We start from the raw sequence: 22,907 nt of genomic DNA on the forward strand, positions 1-22,907 counted from the left end.
ACTGACATTTGGACCAGATGATTCTTTGTTATAGTGGTTGTCCTGTACTTTGTAGGATGCTTAGCAGCTTTCCTGCCTTCTGCCTTTAGATGCAAATAGCACACAACTCCTCTCCTGTCCCATGTAATAACCAAAAAGGCTCCACTCATGTCCAAATGCCCTGAGGTAGAAGAAAGGAAAACCATTCCTCTTCAAGAACCACTGACAGAGAAACAAATGGAGCTAAGGAAACAGATTGAAAAGTGGGTTACAAATTCATTAGAGAAGGGTTACAAAGAGAAAAGCACCTTTGGAGTCCTGGGGCATGCAACCCAGGGTGGTAGGATTCCTGAACACTGTGGCCCACCTCCCCACCCCTGCTCTACCCAGGAAGGCAGGGCGGCATTGATCACACAACATAATGGCAACATTAATACAGAGTATGGTTTTGCTAAACTTTCCATCTCCTTTCAAAAACTGAGGCATCCAGATTTTTATGTGTTATTACAGACATAAATGTGTTGAGATATAATCCAATTTTTAAAAATACTTCTGCAAGTCAAACAAAACAAAACATTTGGCTTCTAGACCACTGTTTTGTTACCTTCTGCCAATAGAAAGAGTTATGAGACAAGAGTTATGGCTCTGAGTATGAGAACCTAGAAGCTGTGCCCAACTATATGCCAACAAGGGAGAGTAGTTGCCAGATGCCACCCAACCAGGGCCTCCCATCCAGAATCAGTCTCACTGATTAGGATTACCTAACCACAGATCTGGCCATCAGAGCTAGTTATGGCTCCAACAAACAGCTTCAAGTCCCTTGCGAGGCCTCTGAATCATCATCCAGGGGCAGTGTGGAAGCTTGAGCCATCTCCAGTTGGAGGCCAAGAGCAACTCAACAGCTCTTCCATGAGAAAAGCTTCACAAAGAGCAGGCCTTTCTGTTCTTAGAGGAGACTAAAGGAAAATCTTAGGTAGAAAAGACTTTGGTCTTGGGCTGCTTACTAAATAAACAGGGACTAGTGTTTGACACCAAAACCCAAAAGAAAGATCATTTATCATGAAGAAAAGTTCCTGACAGGCTCCAGCAAAATGCTGTACAGAAAAGCTCCTTTATCTTCTGAGACTCAAGCATCAAAAACCCAAAGGTGTACTTCTACTACTCAGACTAGTAGCAAAGACGTTCTCATCAAGGAGGTGGGGAGGGAGACAATCCTTAGCCAACAAAGTAAAATGGTTAGATTCTATAACCAGTCAAAACCCTCAAAAATGACTTTTATTTTATTTATTTATTTTGGTACTGGGTGCTCAACCACAGCTACATCTCTAGTCATTTTTTTTTCCTTTGAGACAGTGTCTAAGTTGTTGAGGGTTTCACTAAATCGCTGAGGCTGGCCTCAAACTTGCGATCCTCCTGCCCTAGCCTCCTAAATCCCTGGGATTATAAGTGTGTGCCACCTCTCTGAACTCTCTGACTTCCTGAAGAGGATCAGTTTGAATGCTTCCCAAACAGATTGACTGAGTCATCTCCTAACAGTGGAAAGGCTTCAGGGAGAACCAAACTCAAGAGATCTCTTAGTGGAGATAAAGGTTTGCACTTCCTTTTAGTAAGCAATCCACAAACCCTTCCTTGGTAAGGAAGGAAGATGCACTGTTGAGCTTCTGTCACCAGCACTGGAACTCTGGGGCAAGGCATGTCACTTGTGGTGAAAGTTTCATGAAATACAAAATGGAGAGAGAGAGATGGCTGAGCTGGGGCGGAGGAATCCTGACAATGGCACCACCAGCCACCCACTCCTTCAAGGTCAAGATTTCCAGGGCACCAGTGCCAAGGGGATCAAAGTGCATAGTGCAGGGATACTGGGACCTCCCTCCTGTGCTGTGAATCAGATGTCAAAGAATACAGCTGTAACCACAGTTAGCACACGGGCTTTACACATTCTTTTAGTCTTCCAGACAACCTCCATGACATGATAGTTACCATCAGTCCCACTCAATGGAGAAGACAGAGAAGCCACACACTCCTGCTTAAAACTCCACTGCCAAACTCCCTGGTTCTAATTCTCCTTATAAAGACAAACACCTACTTGCAGACCATATCCCCATTGAAGACTTTTGCTGGTGCCATGACCACAGTAGTTGCTGCCAGCTCTGTGCTCTGCCACATTCCAGCTACAACCTCAACAGCCTGGTCTTAAGGTTTTGCCTTACAACCTAGCAGAAAGTCTCACCTCTCATGAACTCCCACCTGCTTTCCTGCATAGGATCCCAAAGCTGAACCTGCTAGGACCCTCCAGGTTCCATGGAACTTTTTTTTTTTTTTTCCTGGTACTGGGGATTAAATCCAGGGGTGCTTAACCACTGAGCCACATCCCCAGCCCCTTTTTAATATTTTGTTTAGAGACAGACCCTTGCTAAGTTGCTGAGGCTGGCTTTGAACTTGAGGTCCTCCTGCCTCAGTCTCCTGAGCCGCTGGAATTACAGGTGTCTGTGACTGTGTCCAGCCCCATGTAACTTTGAGTAACCTGGAGCATCAAAAGTTGGAGCATATTACAGACAAATCTTTTTAAGCATAAAAGGGCATATAGATATTTCATGTATAGGACAAAAAAAAAAAAAAGGCTTATCAATGTTGATTCAGTAGCCAAAAAGACTTGCCCTTTGCCATGATATCAGGGACTGCTCTAAATGCTTTATAAGTAATAACTCATTTAATAATAACAACCTTGAGTTAGGTATCATTAGTACCCCAATGTACAGATGGAAAAACCAAAACACAAAAGTTAACTATTATCCAGTGATCCAGGCGGCCATGCATAGGCTTCAGGGCTACAAGGAATTTACAAATGTATCCAACTTCCCTCACTCGAACAACAAAAACTCTGAGCATCTACTCCCGGTGTCTGCCAAGTGGCAAACCATCTGTCTCTTTACAACCAGTCTTTTTTAGAAAAGAGAATAAATAAAGAAAAATGCCCCTATTGGAGAAAACAGATCTAATTGTAGCAAAGGAAAGTAAAAAAAAAAAAAATCACAAAACACAGTTGACCCCACTTTGAAATACACAGATAGGGTTTGCTTTCACCTCCAAAATACAAAGCAAGATGGTTTTTCCAACACTGTCTAATACACACCCTTTCCTCCCTATATATAATCTCTTAAAAGACTTTCACACCCAAGGTATGTGTTTTCTCTGCTTTCCACAGGGCCATCCATTAACCCAAAGCCAGTCATTTATTATCTGGTTACGTTAAAGTCCAGGGCACAGGCTGTTTTGGGTCAGAAGACCTCTTCCCCACAACATCAACAGGCTGGTGGCTCCACCTCCTTCAAGTCTTTGTCCATTGGTCACTTTTTCAAAGACTATAACCTTAACTCCCATATCAAAAATTACAACACCCATGCCACAGAAATTCCTGACCCTTTTCCCTGCTCTGGTTTTCTTCTTGGCACTTCTTATACCTCCTGTTGTTTTACCCACTTTATCATCAATTACCCATCAGTCCACACATTCCATGAATTTATAATAAATAAATAATTTATAATAAATAAATAAATAAATAAATAAAGGTTTTTGTTTTGTTTTGAAGACTCTGCCTGGTGCCATGGTGCGAGCCTGTAATCCCAGCGGCTCAGGAGGCTGAGTCAGGAGGATGGAGAGTTCAAAAGCCAGCCTCACCAACGGTGAGGCGCTAAACAACTCAGTGAGACCCTGTCTCTAAATAAAATATAAAATGGGGCTGGAGATGTGGCTCAGTGGTTGAGTGCCCCTAAGTTCAATCCCTGGTACCAAATAAATAAATAAATAAATAAATAAAAACAGACTCAGGGCTTTGAAGATTGCCTGGCATAGAGAAAACACACAGATATTTGTCAAACAATACTCAAAAAGGACACATACATGTCTCTAACCATGTTATGGTTGGGATAGACAATTCAGAAATGTTCAGAGGTGAAATTATTAGATTATGAGAGCTATGATCAATTAATTGGGTGGACTAATAATTTGAAAGGACTACTGTACTGTACTGTAGGCAGGTGGGGCCATATCCTTGGGGATTATATCTCTCTCTGGCTCCTCCCTCTCTCTCTCTGCTGGCCACCAAGAACTGAGCAGCTCTCCTCTGCCACACCCTTCCGCCATGATGTTCTCTCTCACCTCTAGCCCAGAGCAATGCAGGTGGTGTACCTTGGACTGAACCTCTGAAACCAAGAACCCCCAAATAAACTCCTCCTCCTTTAAGTTGTTCTGGACAGTTATTTTGATCACAGTGACAAAACAACAACACAAAACAAAAAAACCTGACCATACAAACCTCAGACCGCCTCCTAATTGTCAAATTCAGGCTGAAATCTCAGAGCTCCTGTCGGGGAGAAACTGGGGTGTTACTTTCAAAGGGAGGTAATTTCACAAAGGGCAAAACAAGCAGAGAAGAAAGCTGGAATGCTGAACTTGGCTTTCTCAAAGACATAAAAGCAGACTGATAAGTAGATAAAAGTCAGGGGTAGTGTTTTCAGCAGAGTGGGGAACTGGCAATGAGAGAAGACTGAAGAGAAACAGATGAGCTTATTAAATTCCTTTTAGCAAACAGCCAGTACCTGACAGAGTGAAAACCACCAAGTACTAGGTGAAGACTATGGTCCTAGTTGAGCCTCTGTTATGAAGTAGTCTAGTGGCCATTAGCCAAATCACATTGCTTTTCTGGTCTATTTCCCTATTTGCAGGATGGGGTGGGGGTAATGGACTGGATTTTGGAGAAATTCTGACTGTGAACTCGTGGTCTTTTTCCCACCCTCTCCTCCAATCAAGGAAGAGATTTTTTTAATAATTCAAACACTGTATCAATACCATTGATCCAGAGGAAGAAACTGCCCAGGGTACTTGAAGCCTTACAAATGTGACTCCCAGAAAGGCCCAACAGTTGGTGGCAACTAAGGAAGTTGATCTGTAAACTTAGCAAAGAGGGACCCTTTCTCTGGACTCCAGGATCCCTGACTGCAATGGAAGAAGCTTGCTTACCTTTCCTCTCATGAGTGTCCTTGGCCTAGCAAAAGAGAAAAGGTAGGGAAACCTCACCAAAGGTCTCCATCTGCAGCCCAACATGCTCAAGCTTTAAGAACCACCTTCTTGCTGGATACAGTGACACATGCCTACGATCCCAGATACTTAGGAGACTGAGACAGAAGGAACACAAGTTGGGAGGCTAAAACAGGTTCAAATCCAGTCTAGGCAACTGAGGGAGACCCTGTTTCCAAAAAAAAAAAAAAAAAAGAGAGAGAGAAGGAAGAAGAAGAGAAGAAGGGGACTAGGGATATAGCTCAGTGGCTGAGCACTTGCCTAACATGTGTGAGGCCCTGGGTTCCAATCCCTGTACAGCAAAAATAAAGAAAACCTTGTTGTTCAGGAGTGCCCGGGGCCATGGCCCCAAGAGTTAGCTTCCTGCTACAGTTTCAACACATGGAATCTAGAAGAACTATGATATCCTATGGGTCCTGCAGGCCACCTTTCCTTTCAGAGCTCCTACACTGTGAAGAATTATAAACACTGTTGCATAGTTCCTAGAGTCAAACTCTCTAGGCAGGTCAAAATGCTAAGATACAGTCACCTTATGAGCACATTGAAGAAAATTTTTGTGTGCAAAAACAAGCCTTTGTGTGTATGCATATGTGTGTTTTGCTTTCTGTTTTCAAGTCTTCATGCTCCTTTATAAATAGCACTTATAAGAACTGGCCATTCATCAAAAGATGATGCAAAAAGGTCAGCCTGGGTTGGGGATGTAGCTCAGTGGTTATGTGCTTGTCTGGCATGCATGAGGTCCTGGATTTGATCCTAAGCACTGCAAAAATTAAAATTTTAATTAAATTAAATTTTATTTAGCTATGTTACTTCTGAAAAGACTGGAGAGAGAAAACCTTCTAGTACATGGAACAGGTTTTTTCTAGAAAGTGTCTTCAATACCTATGGCCTCGGGCTGGGGATGTGGCTCAAGCGGTAGCGCGCCATGCCTGGCATGCGTGCGGCCCGGGTTCGATCCTCAGCACCGCATACCAACAAAGATGTTGTGTCCGCCGAGAACTAAAAAATAAATATTAAAAAAAAAAAAAATACCTATGGCCAAATCATTGATACCTCATTCTTCAATGACAGGAACTTGATTTAGATTTAAGAATTTGCATACATGGTCTCAAACTTCAGGATGCCTGCAGGGAGCTTATGGCAAGTGAATCCAATTATATCAGTATCGAATTTGCACCAAGCACTGATATTTTTCAAAGCTCCTTATGAGAGTAAATTGGTAAAACAATTTTGGAAAGATTGGCAATATCAAACAAAACTGATCATTTACATGTTCTATTGTCCTATAATTCTATTCTCTCTCTCTCTCTCTCTCTCTCTCTCTCTCTATATATATATATATATATATATATATCTCCAATAAAAAAGCATATCACATTACACCAAAAGACATGTAAAAGAATGTGCATGGTACCATTTGAATTGCCAAGACCTGGGAACTTATGCCACTTATGTCCACAGATAAGTAAACAGCTGTACACAGAACACTATATTGCAATGAGTCAATGAAGTATGAGTAAATGAATTATATGTAACAGAATAATTTCAGAAATGGAGTATGATGCCATTTATAGAAACTCAAAAACAGACAAAACTATCTAGTTTTAGAAGTCAGGATAGCGATTGCCTCTTTGAGAATTGGTAACCAGATGGCACTTCTCAGGTGCCAATAATGCCATTTCTTTTTTTCTTTTGGTACTAGGGATTGAACCCAGGGGTACTCTACTACTGAGTTATTTCCCCAGACCTTTTTATTCATGTTTTTAAAATATTTTTAGTTGTAGGTGGAGACAATACCTTTATTTATTTTTTTATGCAGTGCTAAGGATCGAACCCAGTGCCTCACACATACTAGGCAAGTGCTCTACCACTGAACTACAACCCCAGCTCCTTATTTTTTTAATTTCAAGATAGTCTCACTAAATTACTGAGGCTGGCATCAAATGTGCAAAAACCTCCTTCCTCAGCCTTCCAAATCACTGGGATTAAAGGTGTTTGCCTCCATAACTGCCAATACTGCCATTTCTTGATCTGGGTGCTTAGTTATACAAATATGTTCAGTTGAAAAAATTCATTGAGATGTATAGTTATAATAGGTATACTATTTTATATGTATCCACATTTAATATAAAAATAACAAAAAGTTCCCAAAGTGATTCAAGGCAGCTATCCCTGTCAAAAAGAAAATGATTCTATGCCAGGCACAGTAATGCACACCTGGAATCTCAGTGGCTGGGGAGACTGAGACAGGAATATTGAGAGTTCAAAGTCAGCCTCAGCAATGGTGAGGCGCTGAGCAACTCAGTAAGACCCTGTCTCTAAATAAAATATAAAATGGGTCTGGGGATGTGGCTCAGTGGTCAAGTGCCCCTGAAATCAATCCCCAGTACCCCCCAAAAAAAGATTCTATCATTTATGTATATATTAACTAATTACAGATCATTAATACAGCTAACATATATTGAACACTTATGTGCCAGGAACAATTCTGAATGTTCCTGTTTGGAACTCATTTAATTCTCCTTAGAACCCAATAGCCTGGACGGTATTTTTATTTTACATCTGAGGAAATTTTAGCACAGACAGATTAAGGAATTTGCTTAAAGTTGCACAAGTAGTAAAGAGAAAAAAAGGGTTTTCCAGGTATTTGGGTTACACAGAAAAAACAAAACAATCTATTTGTCCTTATGGAACTTTGGGCTGGGGCTGTAGCCAGGAGCAGAGGGCGTGCCTAGCATGTGTGAGGCCCTGGGTTCAATCCTTAGTCCTACATAAAAATAAATAAATAAAATAAAGGCATTCTGTCCATTACAACTAAAAAAAGAAAGAAAGAAAAAAAGAAAAAGTCACTGGTAAAAGGAATAGGTTTGAATATAAGCAAAAATAAACAAAAAGGAAAGTCAGGCAGAAACTATGCAGTTTAAGAAGCAAGGTATTGAAAAACAAAGAAGATTTTTAAAAATAGCCAACAAGTATATGAAAAGTTGCTAAACATCAATAATTATCTGGGAAATGCAAATTAAAATCACTTCACATCCCTTTGGATGGCTATTATCAAAAAGACGAGAGAGAACCAATGTTGAGGGGATACAGAGAAAAGGGAATCCTAGTACACCACTGGTGGATATATAGATTAGTACTATTATGGAAAATAATATTGAGGCTCCTTAGGAAAGAAAAAATAAAAACTACTACATGACCCTGCAGTCCCTCTCCTAGATACATAATCAAAGGAGACGAAATCACCCCCTTGTAAAGATAGTGCCCTGTCACTATGCACTGAAGCATCATTAAAAACAGCCAAGATATGGAAACAACCTAAGTATCTGCTGATGGGTGTATGGATAAAGTGGGAAATATTTACCATGGAATATTACCAGCCAAAACATGGATGGACCTGGAGGACATTACACTAGGTGAAATAAGCCAGAAACAAAAAGAAAAATATTGCGTAATTTCGCTCATATATGAAATATTTATACATAAGATTAGGTCAAAGAATAGAAAGTAGCAGTTATGTAAGAGGAACATGTCTAGAATTCTAATGCACAACATGAAGACTATAGTTAACAGTTATATTGTGTGAGTTTTTTTTTATTAAATAAGTAGATTTTAGCTATTCTTGTCCCAAAAAGTATCTATGAGATAATGTAATTTGCTTCACTATAGAAACCATTTTATTATCTATATGTATACCATGATATCATATTGTAAACCTCAAATATACCTAATAAAATATATTTTTAAAAAAGCACTCAGGGATTAAGTATTGCAATTTCTAGTGCAAAAATCTGGGGTTCTTCCTCACCAATGTGGAAGATTCACCACCATCTAATTTACATCTCTCCATCTTTGTTCATATTCTCTACCTTTCAGGAAACAATAATTTTGTCCCAAGGTAGGCTTTACCACCAGTTAACTTTCTAATGCACTCAAAAGCCTCTTTGAATAAAGTTAAGGATTAGAGGACAATTGTTATTGTCAGCTACAGCACATACTAAATAACTGGAGATGCCAAAGGTCTCAAATGCAACTTCAGTAAAGTCAGACAGAATAGATCCTTCTCTATTCTTTCTACCCTCCTCTTACCACCCCAAACACTTCTAAAACAAAAGGCAGGGGGCGTGGTTAAGGGGTGTAGAGAAGTAGTAGAGCACATGTTGTATAAGGCCCTGGTACAATCCTCAGCTCAGTAAAGAGCAGGAGATGTTCCTTTCTGGGAGCAAAGTTGGCACCAATATCCACTTCAAATCTGAAGGGGTAGAAAAGGCAGAGCTCAAATGAAATATGGAATATTGTCAGGACTCATGAGCCAAACTAAAAATTAACTCTAGAGTCAGCACAGAAAGATGGCTGTTAGGAGCACGAGATGGAAGGGAAAGGAAAAGTTAGACTCTGGTGTACTTGGAAAAACCATGGACTGAAAGAAGATCCTCTGTCACCAATTTTATAAAGTGCTGTCACAATGTAATCACCTCCAATCATAGGAGAAAAGAGTGGACAGGATTTCTGAGTTCTTCAACTGGCGCCCCGGAGCAGTCCCAAATACTCAGAAAGTTACCAGCACACTGCACTTTGGGAGCTAAGTCAGGCCAAGACTTGCCTCCCCCACTCCCCCCATAGAGGAGCCCAAGGGCAAACAGACTGGGCCTGGGACCTTTCTTCGCTTGCAGGAGACCGGTCCTAAGGTGATATGGGCCCAGTCAATGTTCTTCCTCCCTACGCAACAGACCTGACACTACTTCTACAAGCGTCCCTCCTGCAAAAATTGGGTCCGTGGGGAACTGCACACCTGGCTCAAAGATCTCGCCAGCGGCCCAATACGCCCTAACAAAAATGACAAGTGCTTACGCAGAGACCACCTTCCCGTTCAGGACTTCCGCCGGTGCCATGGCCTTCAACAGACCGCTGCCCACGATTGACACCACCAAAATCGAGGTTCCACTCCCTTCGCAGCGGCGGGACCCGGGAGCCTAACCCACGTGCTTAGTGACTGCCCACAGAGCTCGTACTACTGCGCCTGCGCCCACCAGCACCCCTCCACCCCCCAGGAGGCGGAGGCGCGTGCGCAATCCAGGAAGATGACGTTCCCTCAGCTAGCGAAGAGCGGAGGGGTAGGGGGCTGTAGCAAAGGGAAGAAAGTAGGTGATGACTGGCTGGCGAGAATGATTGGCTGGTGGAAAGAGCCGGTGCCGAGCGCGCCTCTATCTGGGGCGGGAACCCGCCGAACTGCGAGCTGGAACCGACTCCGGAACCCGCCTTTGTTTCAGCCAATCAGGGCCGGGCGGCCTGGCGGGAGTGCAGTTTCGCGGGCGCGGGAGGCTCGTCTCCGCTATCTCTCTGTGCTGTGGGGACTTCGGGCTGGGGCTGAGGCTGAGGCCACCTGGCTTCTCTCGAGAGTTCTGCCCCGCCCCGCCTGGCAGTGGCTGGGGACCCTTGGCTTGTGGGCAACTTCCGACTCTCACACCCGCGCTGGTGTGGTCGGGGTCGGCCTCTGATTGAGTTGGCGCCAGCGGCTGTTTCAGCCCCGCTGTGCTGGGGAGGGTGACCGAACTGGAGGGTGCGTGGTTCCCCGCCCCAGACCTGGGGTTGGAGCACGGACGCGGGCCGCGGGTCCGCGAGATGAGGTTGACCCTCCGAGCGCACGCTCCTCCCTGTAGGCGTCCCTCCCGGAGCAGTACTGAGTTTGGCATTTGCTCCGGGAACCTGCGGGACCGACAAGGCAGCTGGGGTGTGGGTGAGGACGGTCCCGCTGGGCGCCGGGTCCGCTGACTCTGCTTTCTCTGCACCAGCTCCCTGGCTAGGTTCTTACCGAGCCCGGGTTACAAACCCCCCATATAGTTCAGTCGTCCAGATAGATCACTTAGGACCTGACCAATTAGCTGGGCTTCTTCTAACAACCGTTTCTTTTTCTTTTTTTTTAATATTTATTTTTTAGTTGTAGTTGGACACAATATCTTTATTTATTTTTATGTGGTGCTGAGGATCGAACCCAGGGCCTCACACTTGCTAGGCAAGCGCTCTACCCCAGCCCTAGCAAGCGTTTCTTAATGGCAGAGCTTATTTATTGAACTTGATGGGGCGGGGGCGGTAATTGACATTTGTCTAAATTCTGAGAATTCCTAAATTCTTAGAATATTTTGCAATACCCATTATATGGAATTATAGAATCTTTTTCTTGTTTTATTAACAGTTTTGAGGTGTGACTTACATATCATAAAATTAACCCTTTTTAAATATTTTTTTTTAGTTGTAGTTGGACACAATACCTTTATTTGATTTATCTATTTTTATGTGGTGCTGAGGATCCGAACCCAGGGCCTCACACGTGCTAGGCAAGCGCTCTACCACTGAGCCACAACCCCAGCCCAAAAATTAACCCGTTTTTAAATGTCAATAATTTTTTATATATTTACAGACTTGTACAGCTACCACCATGATACATTTAGGAAATATTTGGCGATTTTTTTTCCAGTGTGTGTATGTGTGTGTACACTTAGGCTAAAGATTGAATCCAGGGCCCCCCATATGTTAAGTGGCTCTGCCAGTAAGCAACATCCCCAGCCCCTAAGAGGACACAATATAACACATAGTGATACAATAATTACCATATAATAGTAATATAATGACTTCTGAACACACACTCATATTGTTTTGCCTGAACAAATGAAATTAACAAGAAAACTTTCTGATGAATTACAGGTAGTGAATCTTTTTGTATCTTACATTACCAGATAGTGACTGTTTCTGTTGTTTTGTTTGCTGAGAAAGATATCCAAACTCCATTTTACAAATGGGCAACTAAACTTTGAAGTATTACTTGCCCAAAGCTGTTATTGGCCCTAGGACCCAAAGCTGGATGCATCATCTTTAATTTATTGCCTTTGCTATCTGAACAAGAGTAGTTTTCAGCTGTCATATCTATGACCTGTACAGTTCATTCATTCATTGAGCAAGAAATTGTTGAGCAGCCACTATGTGCCAACAACACAGCTCTAGAGGTATATTGCTGAACCAAATATATTAGTAAGCTGTTCCTGCCCACAGTTCATATTTTGGTGGGGGGAGAGAATGATCAGTTTAAAGAATATACAGCTTATAGATTAAGGCATGCTATTATTTGTTTCCTCATTTACTAATTTTGCAGTGCTAGGGATCAAACCCAGGGCCTCAAGCATGCTAGCAAGCCCTATAGATATAACCCTAGCCCAGAGAAATGCTATTTTTTAAAAATGGGCTAGTTAAGAGGATAGACAGTGATGGTGGGGAGGTGGAAGGTGATGGTTGATACATGTTTATTCCTTTTTCCTTTGCTGGAAATTGAACCCAAGGCCTCACACATGCTAAGCAAGTGTACTACCACTGAACCACATCCCCAGCAGTGCAGTTTTGGAATTGTGGTAAGAGAAGTTTCTCTGGGCAATGATTAAGCAGAAACCTAAATGAAGGGAGGAACTTGGAATGTAATAGAAAGATAACAAGGACTTGGTCTGAGCTACAGGGAGATGAAAGGATTTTACCTTTCTGTAGAAGGACCAGGTTTTAGGGATAAGATCATGAATTCAACTGAAATGATTTCAGATGCCTCTTCAACATACAAGTGGAGACATATTTAAATCCATGAGACTGGATAAGAGCTCACCAAGAAAATTGGTTATAAGTAAAGAAAGAACCAATGACTGATCCCTGGAACACCCAAGAGGAAAGACAAAAAGTGAATCTGGTGTGTTATGAGGAAAACTACAAAAGCACATTGTCTTAAAAGACAGTATATTTGGGCTGGGGTTGTAGCTCAGTGGTAGAGTGCTTGCCTAGCATGTATGAGGCACTGGCTTTGATTCTCAGCACTGGCTTTGATTCTCAGCACCACATATAAATAAGTAAAATAAAAGTCCATTGACAACTAAAAAATAATTTTTTTAAAGAGAGAATTTTTTAATATTTATTTTTAGTTCTAGGTGGACACAACATCTTTATTTGTATGTGGTGCTGAGGATCGAACCCAGGCCGCATGCATGCCAGGCCAGCGTGCTACCGCTTGAGCCACATCCCCAGCCCTAAAAAATATTTTTTAAAAAAGTATATTTCATGGGAAAAGGGATAATTAATTCTGTCAAATGTTGCAGATAAGGAGGATTGCAAGTTCAAAACCAGCCTCAGCAACTTAGCAAGACTCTGTCTAAAAAATAAAAGAAAATGTTGCACATTGGTTAAAGTAGGGAGTAAGAATTGACTACCTCAGAAAGAATAGTAAGACAAAATTTTATTTAAATACATGTAATGGCAGTTGCTAGAAGATATGTGTCACTTTTTTGCCCAAACTTCATTTTTACAACCTTTTGGAGGAGTGATTTAATAATATATTGATATTATTGTAATTCTACTTCTTGGAATTTATCCTTAATTAATATTCACACACATACACAAAGATATATAGGAAAATGTTAATTGCAACATCAACTTCAATAGTAAACCTCAATAGCCTTCATCATAATGAATCTCTGTAAAGGCAGGTTATCCGTAAAATGTATATTACCATTTAATTTATTATTATATCCCCCAAAGGCCTTCTTTGGTTATACTATTAAAAGTTGCCCTCTAATTTACCTCTCCTTTACTTTCACATGAGCTTATTTTATTCATAGCACTTATTACCATAAAAATGATTTGTTTTTAAGTTATTTGTGGACTATCTGCTTTCTCCACCAGAGTCTGAGCTTTATAAGATTTCCTTTGTTGTTCGTACTTACCTACCTACTGCACATGGATATTTTTTAATTTAATTTTTATTTTTTGTATTGTCGAGGATCGAACCCAGGGCCTCGCATACAATAGGTAAGTGCTCTATCACTAAGTTACACTCCTATCCTCAGTGAGTATAATTTTAAAAAAATCTTGTAGAGGGAAAAAATGCTTCCTGTTATCCTGGAGTAGTTATTATTACTCTCATTTCTATAACTTAATTTCTCCAGCCTCATTTTTATCATATATAGATGAAGACAGTGGGCAGTTATTCTCAGCCCTAAATTTACTTTTTTTTGGTGCTGGGGGTTGAACCCAGGGAATTGTGCATGTGAGGCAAGCACTCTACCAACTGAGCTATATCCCCAGCCCCTAAATTTACATTTTAATGACCTATATAGCTTTTAGTAGGAAGTTATGCTTAGGTTCTACCTTTGACTAATAAAGTCATAAATTGGGGTAAGTTCAAGGTATCAGTATTCTTTGAAGATTTATTTGATATTAAAAGATATTTCTGGTTATTTCAAGATCAAGAATACATTATAGAGCCAGCAATGGCTGTGCCTAACTATATTCTCAGGAGACTAAGGCAGGAGGATCACAAGTTCAAGGCTTACCTGGGCAACTTAGCAAAACTCTGTTTCAAAATCTTTTTTTAAAAAGGGCTGGGGAGGTAGGGATGTAGCTCAGACGTAGAATGTCCTGAGTTCAATCCCTAGTACTGAAATAAAATAAAATAAAAAACTAAAACTAAAAAATAATAATACATATCCAGGCATAGGGGCACATTCTATAATTCCAGCAACTCTGGAGACTGAGGCAGGAGGATTGCAAGTTCTAGGCCAGACTGGGCAACTTAGCTAGGCCCTAAGCAACTGGGGATGTGGCTCAGCAGTTAAGTGTCCCTGGATTCAATCTCCAGTCTGCATACACATAATAATTGTAATAGTAATAGTGACCTACTTTCTCTGCTGTGAAAATATTTTTTTTAATATTTATTTTTTAGTTCTCGGCGGACACAACATCTTTGTTGGTATGTGGTGCTGAGGATCGAACCCGGGCCGCACGCATGTCAGGCAAGCGAGGTACCACTTGAGCCACATCCCCAGCCCTGTGAAAATATTTTCCCAGAATTAGAATCCTGATTTTTCAGACAAAGAATCTTTTGCTTTAGAAATAGTAGATGGGTGACTGGGGTTGTGGCTCAATGGTAGAGCACTTGCCTAACATGTGTGAGGCACTGGGTTCGATTCTTAGCATCACATTTAAATAAAAAAATAAAGGTCTTTCAACAGCTTAAAAAAAAAGAAAGAAAAGAAAAGAAATAGTAGATGGAATAATTTCCCATTCTCTCAAAATAGTTCTCCTTTGATGAGATATATATGTTGGAGTACTAATGTTTGACCTATTCTAAGAATTTCACAAAAGGAAGATCAGAAATATGATTTGCATGATTGCTAGAGTGTTCACTTTTTGGTCAGATCACTTTCTTAAGATTTCCTAAGATTACTAATGCTTGATGAAAATCACTTTGTTTTTTCATTTTATTAATTAGGGAAATAACTACAAGTCTAACTGTCACTTTGGGAGATTTCTTCTCCCTCCTTGAACCTCTGTGATGCGGTTGCCCAGCAACAGCTCCTTTGATGTGCTAACATTCTACTGGCAGGACTGCTGCTTACAGTGGACAATTCAGGTGCCTTCTGGGATTGACCTTGGATTTGGAATTTTCTCTTGTTCTTTATGTGGTAAAAATTTTTGCTTTCTATTAAATTTTACATAGCATACTTTATCTTATGAGTATGTAAAATAGAATAGTCATATACAAAACTAAAAATCCCAGAATAAACATGTCATATTGTTACATTTTATTTTTACTTTAGATATCTCATACATTTTTATTGTATTTTCATGAAATTCATTTTAGGGAACAGTACTAATATCTATTAAATTAACTTTGTATTAAGGATTTTTTTCTCTTGTTTTCTTTGGTTGTTCAGTTTATATTTTCTGTGGCTGTTGTGAGATGATAAGGACAAACCAGAAGTAGATCCTACTGTTAAATACCTTTTATTTAGCAGGAGAGATGAAAATTTGACATAATACAATATCAAATGAGATAATAATGAAATGAATAGTCTGTGGGGCTAGAACAGAATACCCAGGCTGGGTAATTTATAAAGACTGGAAATTTATTTCTCATGATTCTAGATTCTGGAGGCTGGGAATTCCAAGATCAAAGCACTGGCATTCAGTATCTGGTAAAGTGGTAAAAGCCTTCTTCTTCTTCTTTTTTTTTTTTTTTTCTCAGCACCAGGGATTGAACCCAGGAGCATTTAACTACTGGGCCCCTTTTTTCTTTTTTCATTTTTAGAGGGGGTTTCCTCTAAATTGCTCCAGCTGGCCTCAAACTTGGTAATCCTTCTGCCTCAGCCTCCTGAATGGCTGGGATTACAAGTGTGGGGTACCACGCTCAGCTTGGTGAAGGCCTTCTTATTTCATCCTCACATAGTAGTAGAAGATAAGAGAGTGAGCTCTCTCACTCAAATCTTTTTTTTTTCTTCCTGTACCAGGAATTGAACAACCCAGGGGCACTTTACCAATGAGCCATATCCCCAGCTCTTTTTATTTTTAATTTTGAGACAGGATCTTACTAAGTAACTTGCAATCTTCCTGACTCAGCCTCCCAAGTCACCACCTGCACCCAGCTACCTCAAGACTTATTAGGAGTCCTGATGCCATCCGGGAGGGCTTGCCCTCTTAACATCACCTCCTAAAGGTCCTACCTCTTAATTCTATCACACTGACAAACAAGTTTCAACATATTAATTTAGGGGATACATTCAGACCATAGCAAAATTAAGAGGAAAGAGAGATCACCTTTGCTTTGTAGAAATCAAGGAATCCCCTTAGAGGAGATGGTATTTGAACTGACACTGAAGAATTTTTATAAAAGTTCACCATCTGGGAATGGCCTGCACAATAGCTTGTTTTTTAGAGAATATGAGTGAAAATCAATAAATAAAGTTGTTTTTAATAGAGCACAAGGGGCTAGGGAATAGCTCAGTGGTTGAGTGCTTGCCTAGCATGTACAAAGTCCTGGGTTCAGTCCCCAGAACTGCAAAAAGAAAAAAAAATAGAGGCCAAGATTCATAAGATGGTAAGAAAATAAAAATGAAAGTAAAAACTGAGAATATTAAGAAGAAATTTATTTTCAGTATCATGATTATTCCAGGACTAAGGAGGAATTTATTTTTCCTTCCATGAAAACTTTAGTTCTTTTGATTCTCTTCTTTGGCTTTTAGAAAAGAAATTGATATAGTAATTATCTTAGGTATCAAATAATGAGAATAGGGGAGAGATTAAAGTCTCACTAGACATATTTATACTTTAATATTTGCTTTTGATAATATTAAATTTAGAATAAATTATTAGATAGATTTTTTAAATATTTATTTTTTAATTGTAGTTGGACACAATACCTTTATTTTATTTACTTTTATGTGGTGCTGAGAATCGAACCCAGGGCCTTGCATGTGCTAGGCAAGTGCTCTACTGCTGAGCCACAACCCCAACCCTACTAGATGGATTTTAAAACAGACTTCAGGGTTAGTAAAGAAAACACAGGCCCTTATTGCATTGTGTTCCATGCTCCTCAAGTCACAGGGTCCTTGGGGCTAGGGGTGTGGTTCAGTGGTAGAACTCTTGCCAGGCTTTTCTGGTTTCCATCTCCAGTATCACACCACACACACACACACACACACACACACACACACGTACACACTTGCGTGCGAATGCACACACACCTACACACACAAGTCACATGATCCTTATTTTTCCTCTTCCCTTGAAAATTTCTATCATTCTGAGACTGTCCAATTCTATGGGAGACAACACTCAGCAAAGGAAAAACATACCCCACACTTACATGAAGCCCCTTCAGGGCAGTTCCTAAACATCAGAATGCATATCCCTGATTTTGTTTTGTTTTATTTGTTTATTTATTTTGGTACTGGGAGTGGCTCTACTACTTTGATCCCAGGAGTGGCTTTACTACTGAGTTATATCCCTAACCCTTTTTATTTTTTAAATTTTGAGATAGGGTCTCACTAAGTTGTTGAGGCTAGCTTCAAACTTTCTGTTCTGCCTCAGCCCCCCAAGTAGCTGGCATGTACCATTGCACCTGTCTATTTTCCTGGTTTTGAAAAAGGATCCCCTATCCCGTTGCTTGATAAAACATATGGACATTGATCTAGAAGGTCAATTTTTTAAGTTTTCTCTATTCTTTAAGATTTTACTTTAGAAAAGAAAGATAATATATGGAATTGAACTGGGTAGAGAAAATAGATTTAAGGCAATGCTGAAATTCTTAGAGAATTTAATTTACAAAAATTACAATATGTGGTTACATTTTATTTTCCTCTGGGGTATAAAGAGCACTATGAACTATCACATTCTATGTTATCAATTCATATTTGACTTTTATATTTTAGTGGTATCTTGAGGGACATAATATTTCTAACAGATTAAAAATAAGGGAAAATTTACAAGTCAAATAACTAAAAACATGATTAACAAACAACATTGTGGGTATAACTCAGTAGTAAAGTGCTTACCTAGCATGCACAAGGCTCTGGGTTCAATCCCCATCACTAAAGGAAAAACAGGGGAATGATATTATGATTGTACACACCTACATTCACGTGCTGCTTTAACCAGTTACAATCTAAACAGAGTTTGGTCCTGTCTCTAGAAACCAGCTCTTCCTTTTCTCTAAGCAATAGGTTCATTGGGCAGCTTCTTCTGAGGTCTAACTAAGCCCTGAGGATCTGAAGTAGAACCTTCTAGAAGACATTGCTTTTGATGCCCAACAGACCTCAGCATCTCTTCTTGAGTACTCTATGGAAACTTCCCTGGGAAGCATCTGGGGTCACCGTTAGTAGATCCGTTTCATGCTGCTTGTATCTCCAGCATGTCAAGCCCTCTCCGATCTCTAAACCACTCACATCCAGGAAGACTTCCTACTAGGCCCCATGAGGCTAAGTCACCACAAGTCAAGCAGCTATCAGCCTGGAAAAACCATCCAGTGGTGAGTTGTACTCTGGTGTTTATTTTTTTCCCCATTCTCATAAGGAAGTAAATCAATCTCTCCCACACAACTTAGAGCCTGAAGAAAGGGAAAGTCCATTCTGTTTGTCCATTTGTCTATGCTAGTGCCCTGACCCTTTCTTTGCTAGTGAATGAATACAAGAAATGAGGTCAAATGATATCCCACTTCTTTTGATTTCTGGCTTGATTCTAGAACAAGGAGCAAGGAAATATTAGAATCTAATAAAACCTCAAACGGATTTTGGTTTTGACTGGTTTTGTAGTTATGGTATTTCACTAATGCCCATTATCCCCAAAATAATATAAAAATAGACTATAAATTGAGTTTGATCTAGTTCAATTATTTTGCAGATTAGGATACTGAACCCCAGAGAAAGGCCATAGTGATTAAGTGGAGGAACTAAGTAGTCTGACTCTCATTATCTTTTTAGTGCACCACATTTTTTTGTTTGTTTGCTTTTTGTAGTACTGGGGATAGAATCCAGGGCCTTACCCATGCTAGGCAAGCATTGAACTATATCCTCAGACTTTTTCATTTTTATTTATTTATTTACTTTGTTTTTTGCAGTACTGGGGATTGAACTTTAGGGTGCTCTACTGCCAAGCCATATCCCCAACCCTTCTATTTTTTATTTTAAGACAAGGTCTTGCCAAGTCATCTAGGCAAGGCTTGAACTTGCCATCCTCCTGCCTCAGCCTCCTGAGTTGCTGGGATTATTTTTTATTTTGAGATAGGGTCTCACTAAGACTGGCCTCAATTTGAGATCTTTCTGTCTCTGTCTCTAGTAGCTGTGATTACAGATGAGCACTACCAGGCCCGGAATCAATTACCTAGTAGTTCATGTTTCTGTAAACTTTTTATTAGATGCACATTAAAATTTCCCCATTTTCTTGATTCCTATGTTTTCAGAAATTGTGTCTGCACAATTTATAGATGTGCAGCTTCTCCTCGTGGCTCACATTACAAATTGTTTTAGAAAATGTGAAGTAGCTTTTTCGGTCAGCATGTTGTTGCTTACTGTTTTCTTGGGACCTAATGTGTTTGTTAGGGTAGCACCTCACAATGAATATTTTAAAGTTTGGTCTATTTAAAACTACTTACTTGAGTTAATATAAGCCAGAATATTGTGGGTTTTTATTCACAGGGTACATGTTTAGTAATTAATTGGCAATTTCTCTTTGTAGGCTTGTTTTGATCTACCTCCTGAGGTGATTTCTACCAGGAACCCAGTTACATGCAACAAAAGGGCAGCTGACCCAGTCCATCCTGACTTTGCTGGTTTGTTGGTGAAAAACAAGAATCTTTTAGCTGAGGTATAGAGATTATATAAACAAAAAAGAACACTAGAAAATTATATCTTCTGTAGAAGTAGGGAGAGTAAACATTCTGATAAAGAGCTCAAGGTATTATCTATCCCACTTTTGCTTTTTTTTTTTGTGTGTGTGTGTGTGTGTGTGTGTGTGTGTGTCTCAATATTGAATTCTTTCATTCCTGAGGAGCAATTTTAATTTAGACTCAAATCTGTCTTTTGACAGAGAATATCCACTGGAGATGACTGACAAATTTGGGATATTAGAACATAGCTTACAGATTACCATGCTTAAAATTTATGTAAAAATAATAATCAATTATATGTACTAAGTTGTTTGTTTGTTTGTTTTCCAGTGCTAGGGATTAAACCCAGGACCTTGACCAAACTAGGCAAGTGCTCTACCACTGAGCTATACTGCCTACCTTAATATATATATTTTTTTGGTACTGTGATTGAACCCAGTGGTGTACTACTATTGAGCTATACCCTCTGCTCTATTTATTTATTTATTTATTTATTTTTGAGACAATGGCTTACTAAGTTGCCAACGCTGGCCTTCAACTCACAATCTTCCTGTCTCAGCTTCCCAAGTAGCTGGAATTATAGGTGTGCGCCACCATGCCTGGCTCCTAAATATTTTTAATGAAAAAAATGAGCTCCTATTTTCAGCATACCACCAACTGGCAAATATTCACTAGTTTAATTTAATACTTGATATATCTCATTGGCATCAATAGATTAAAAAACAAAACCAGAAAACACATTTGTAGGAAATCCCTTGACTTTTACTCCCTCTGATGAAGACTAGAGAGCACCTGTAGAAATTCTTTAGTTGAGCCTAACTATTCTCAGGATTTGTTGCAAGAAATAGTTCCATAGGTAGCCATGGTTGGAAGCTCAAAGGTCATTGTTAAGGGTACTATGATGTAGCCATTTATGTCTATGCTGCCTCTATGGTTACCTCTAGGCAAAATGCTGGGAATGCTTACATTTGAGGGGCAATGACCAGCCCTTTGAATAAGTAGCAATCTATGGTGGCTATTTCCTAGGGCAGCCATAACAAAGTGTCGTAGACTGAGTAGATGTAACAACAGTTTATTTTTTCACAGTTGTGAAGGCTAGAAGTCTGAGACAAAGGGCTAAAAATGTGACTTAGAGGTAGAGTGCTGGAAGCGCCTGGTATATGTGAAGACCTGGGTTTGACTCCCCAGAGTGGAACAACAGCACCCCACATCAAAAAAGTCTGAGACAAGGTGTCAGTTGGGTAGTTTTTTTGGTTGGCTTGTAGCTGGTGGTCTTCTCCCTGTCTTCACGTGGTTTTTCCTATGTATCAGCCTATGTCCAAGTTTCCTCCTCTTATAAGGATACCCATCATATTGAATTAGGGCCTACCTTAATGATATCATTTTAACATAATTACTTAACATAATTACTCAAATTCAGGCACGTGCTAAGATATTAGGAGTTAGGACTTCAACATACAAATATGGGGGCAGGGACTCATCATAGTCCTTTATAGTGGATTCTTTGCTGCCCAGAACCATATAAAAGTACTTTTCTATTATTTCCTCTATCAATGGCCTAATTGATTCCAGATTTAATTTAAGTAGATACAAGTATAGATACAGATATCTAGGTAAATATATTTATGTATATATATATATATATATATATATATATATATATTTCTTTCCATTTTATCTACACAAGAGTGGTAGATAGAACTTAGATTTAAATGGAGCTTATATAGACATAGTATATCTTATGAAAGCTTTGATAGAGTCATAGATTTTTTTTTCTTTCAGGAAAAATGATGCCAATCCCTTAAAACTATAGAGATCTTATTATTACAGTGTAACTTACTATTAATAATCTCAGAAATTTGAATTTTTTATAACTCATATTTGTATTAGATTAAGTTTTATGTCTATGCATAATTCATTTAAAAACTTTTAAACCATCAAGTATAGTAGCAAATTCCTATAATCCCAGCAACTCAGGAAGCTGAGGCAGGAGGACCACAAGTTTGAGGCTAGCCACAGCAACTTAGGGAGACTCTGCCTCAAGATAAAATTAACATATTTGGGGATATAGCTCAGTGATACAGCACTTGCCTAGCATATGCAAGACTCAAGTTCAATCCCCAGCACTAGGAAAAAAAAAAAGTTATTTGTCACGTGTACATAAATCATTTCCTAATTACATATATGTCTTCATCTATTTAACAAGGTAAATATCTGAAAGGCTCTGTAAGATCTCATTTTGACATGGTTTTAGATAGCTCCCATTGGCATTGTCTAAATTTAATACAAATTAGTGTCAGCCAGGTACAGCAGCACATGCCTGTAATTGCAGCAATTTGGGAGAGTGGGGCAGGAGGTCACAAATAAAGAAAAAAAGAAAAGAGAGAAAGAAAAGGGCTAGGAATGTAACTCAGTGGTAAAGCACTCTCAGGTTCAATCCCCACCCCCACACCCAAAATTAGTGACTATTTTTGCATGGTTTCCTAGTGTTAAAGTCATTTTAAAAAAGAAAAATTTAGTGATTTCAACAGAATACTTGAGCATCAGCATGAGTCATCTTTCCTTTTTCCAATAACCTATTATTTAATTCCATAGGAACACAACTGTCTTGATAGGGTAGTTCTCTTCTCACTGCATGCATTTAAAAATTTTTATTATAATTTAT

General features: G+C 39.7%; 2 protein-coding genes across 2 annotated transcripts in view; one reads left to right on the top strand and one right to left on the bottom strand.

Moving 5' to 3' along the window:
* Positions 1-10,082, bottom strand: part of Mthfd1 (methylenetetrahydrofolate dehydrogenase, cyclohydrolase and formyltetrahydrofolate synthetase 1) — a 68,450-nt gene extending 58,368 nt beyond the window's left edge. Inside the window, exon 1 of the mRNA XM_026385084.2 lies at positions 9,907-10,082. Within this exon, the coding sequence (XP_026240869.1) occupies positions 9,907-9,947 (41 nt within the window). The 5' untranslated portion in view covers positions 9,948-10,082. The remainder of the gene's footprint in view (positions 1-9,906) is intronic.
* A 595-nt stretch (positions 10,083-10,677) lies between these two features.
* The window catches only part of LOC113180271 (uncharacterized), a 47,003-nt gene continuing 34,773 nt past the window's right edge, over positions 10,678-22,907 (top strand). Inside the window, exons 1-3 of the mRNA XM_077800127.1 lie at positions 10,678-10,792; positions 18,810-18,886; positions 20,092-20,220. Coding sequence (XP_077656253.1) covers positions 10,678-10,792; positions 18,810-18,886; positions 20,092-20,220 — 321 coding nt within the window. The remainder of the gene's footprint in view (positions 10,793-18,809; positions 18,887-20,091; positions 20,221-22,907) is intronic.

This window comes from Urocitellus parryii, chromosome 6, assembly GCF_045843805.1.
Source record: "Urocitellus parryii isolate mUroPar1 chromosome 6, mUroPar1.hap1, whole genome shotgun sequence".
NCBI lineage: Eukaryota > Metazoa > Chordata > Mammalia > Rodentia > Sciuridae > Urocitellus > Urocitellus parryii.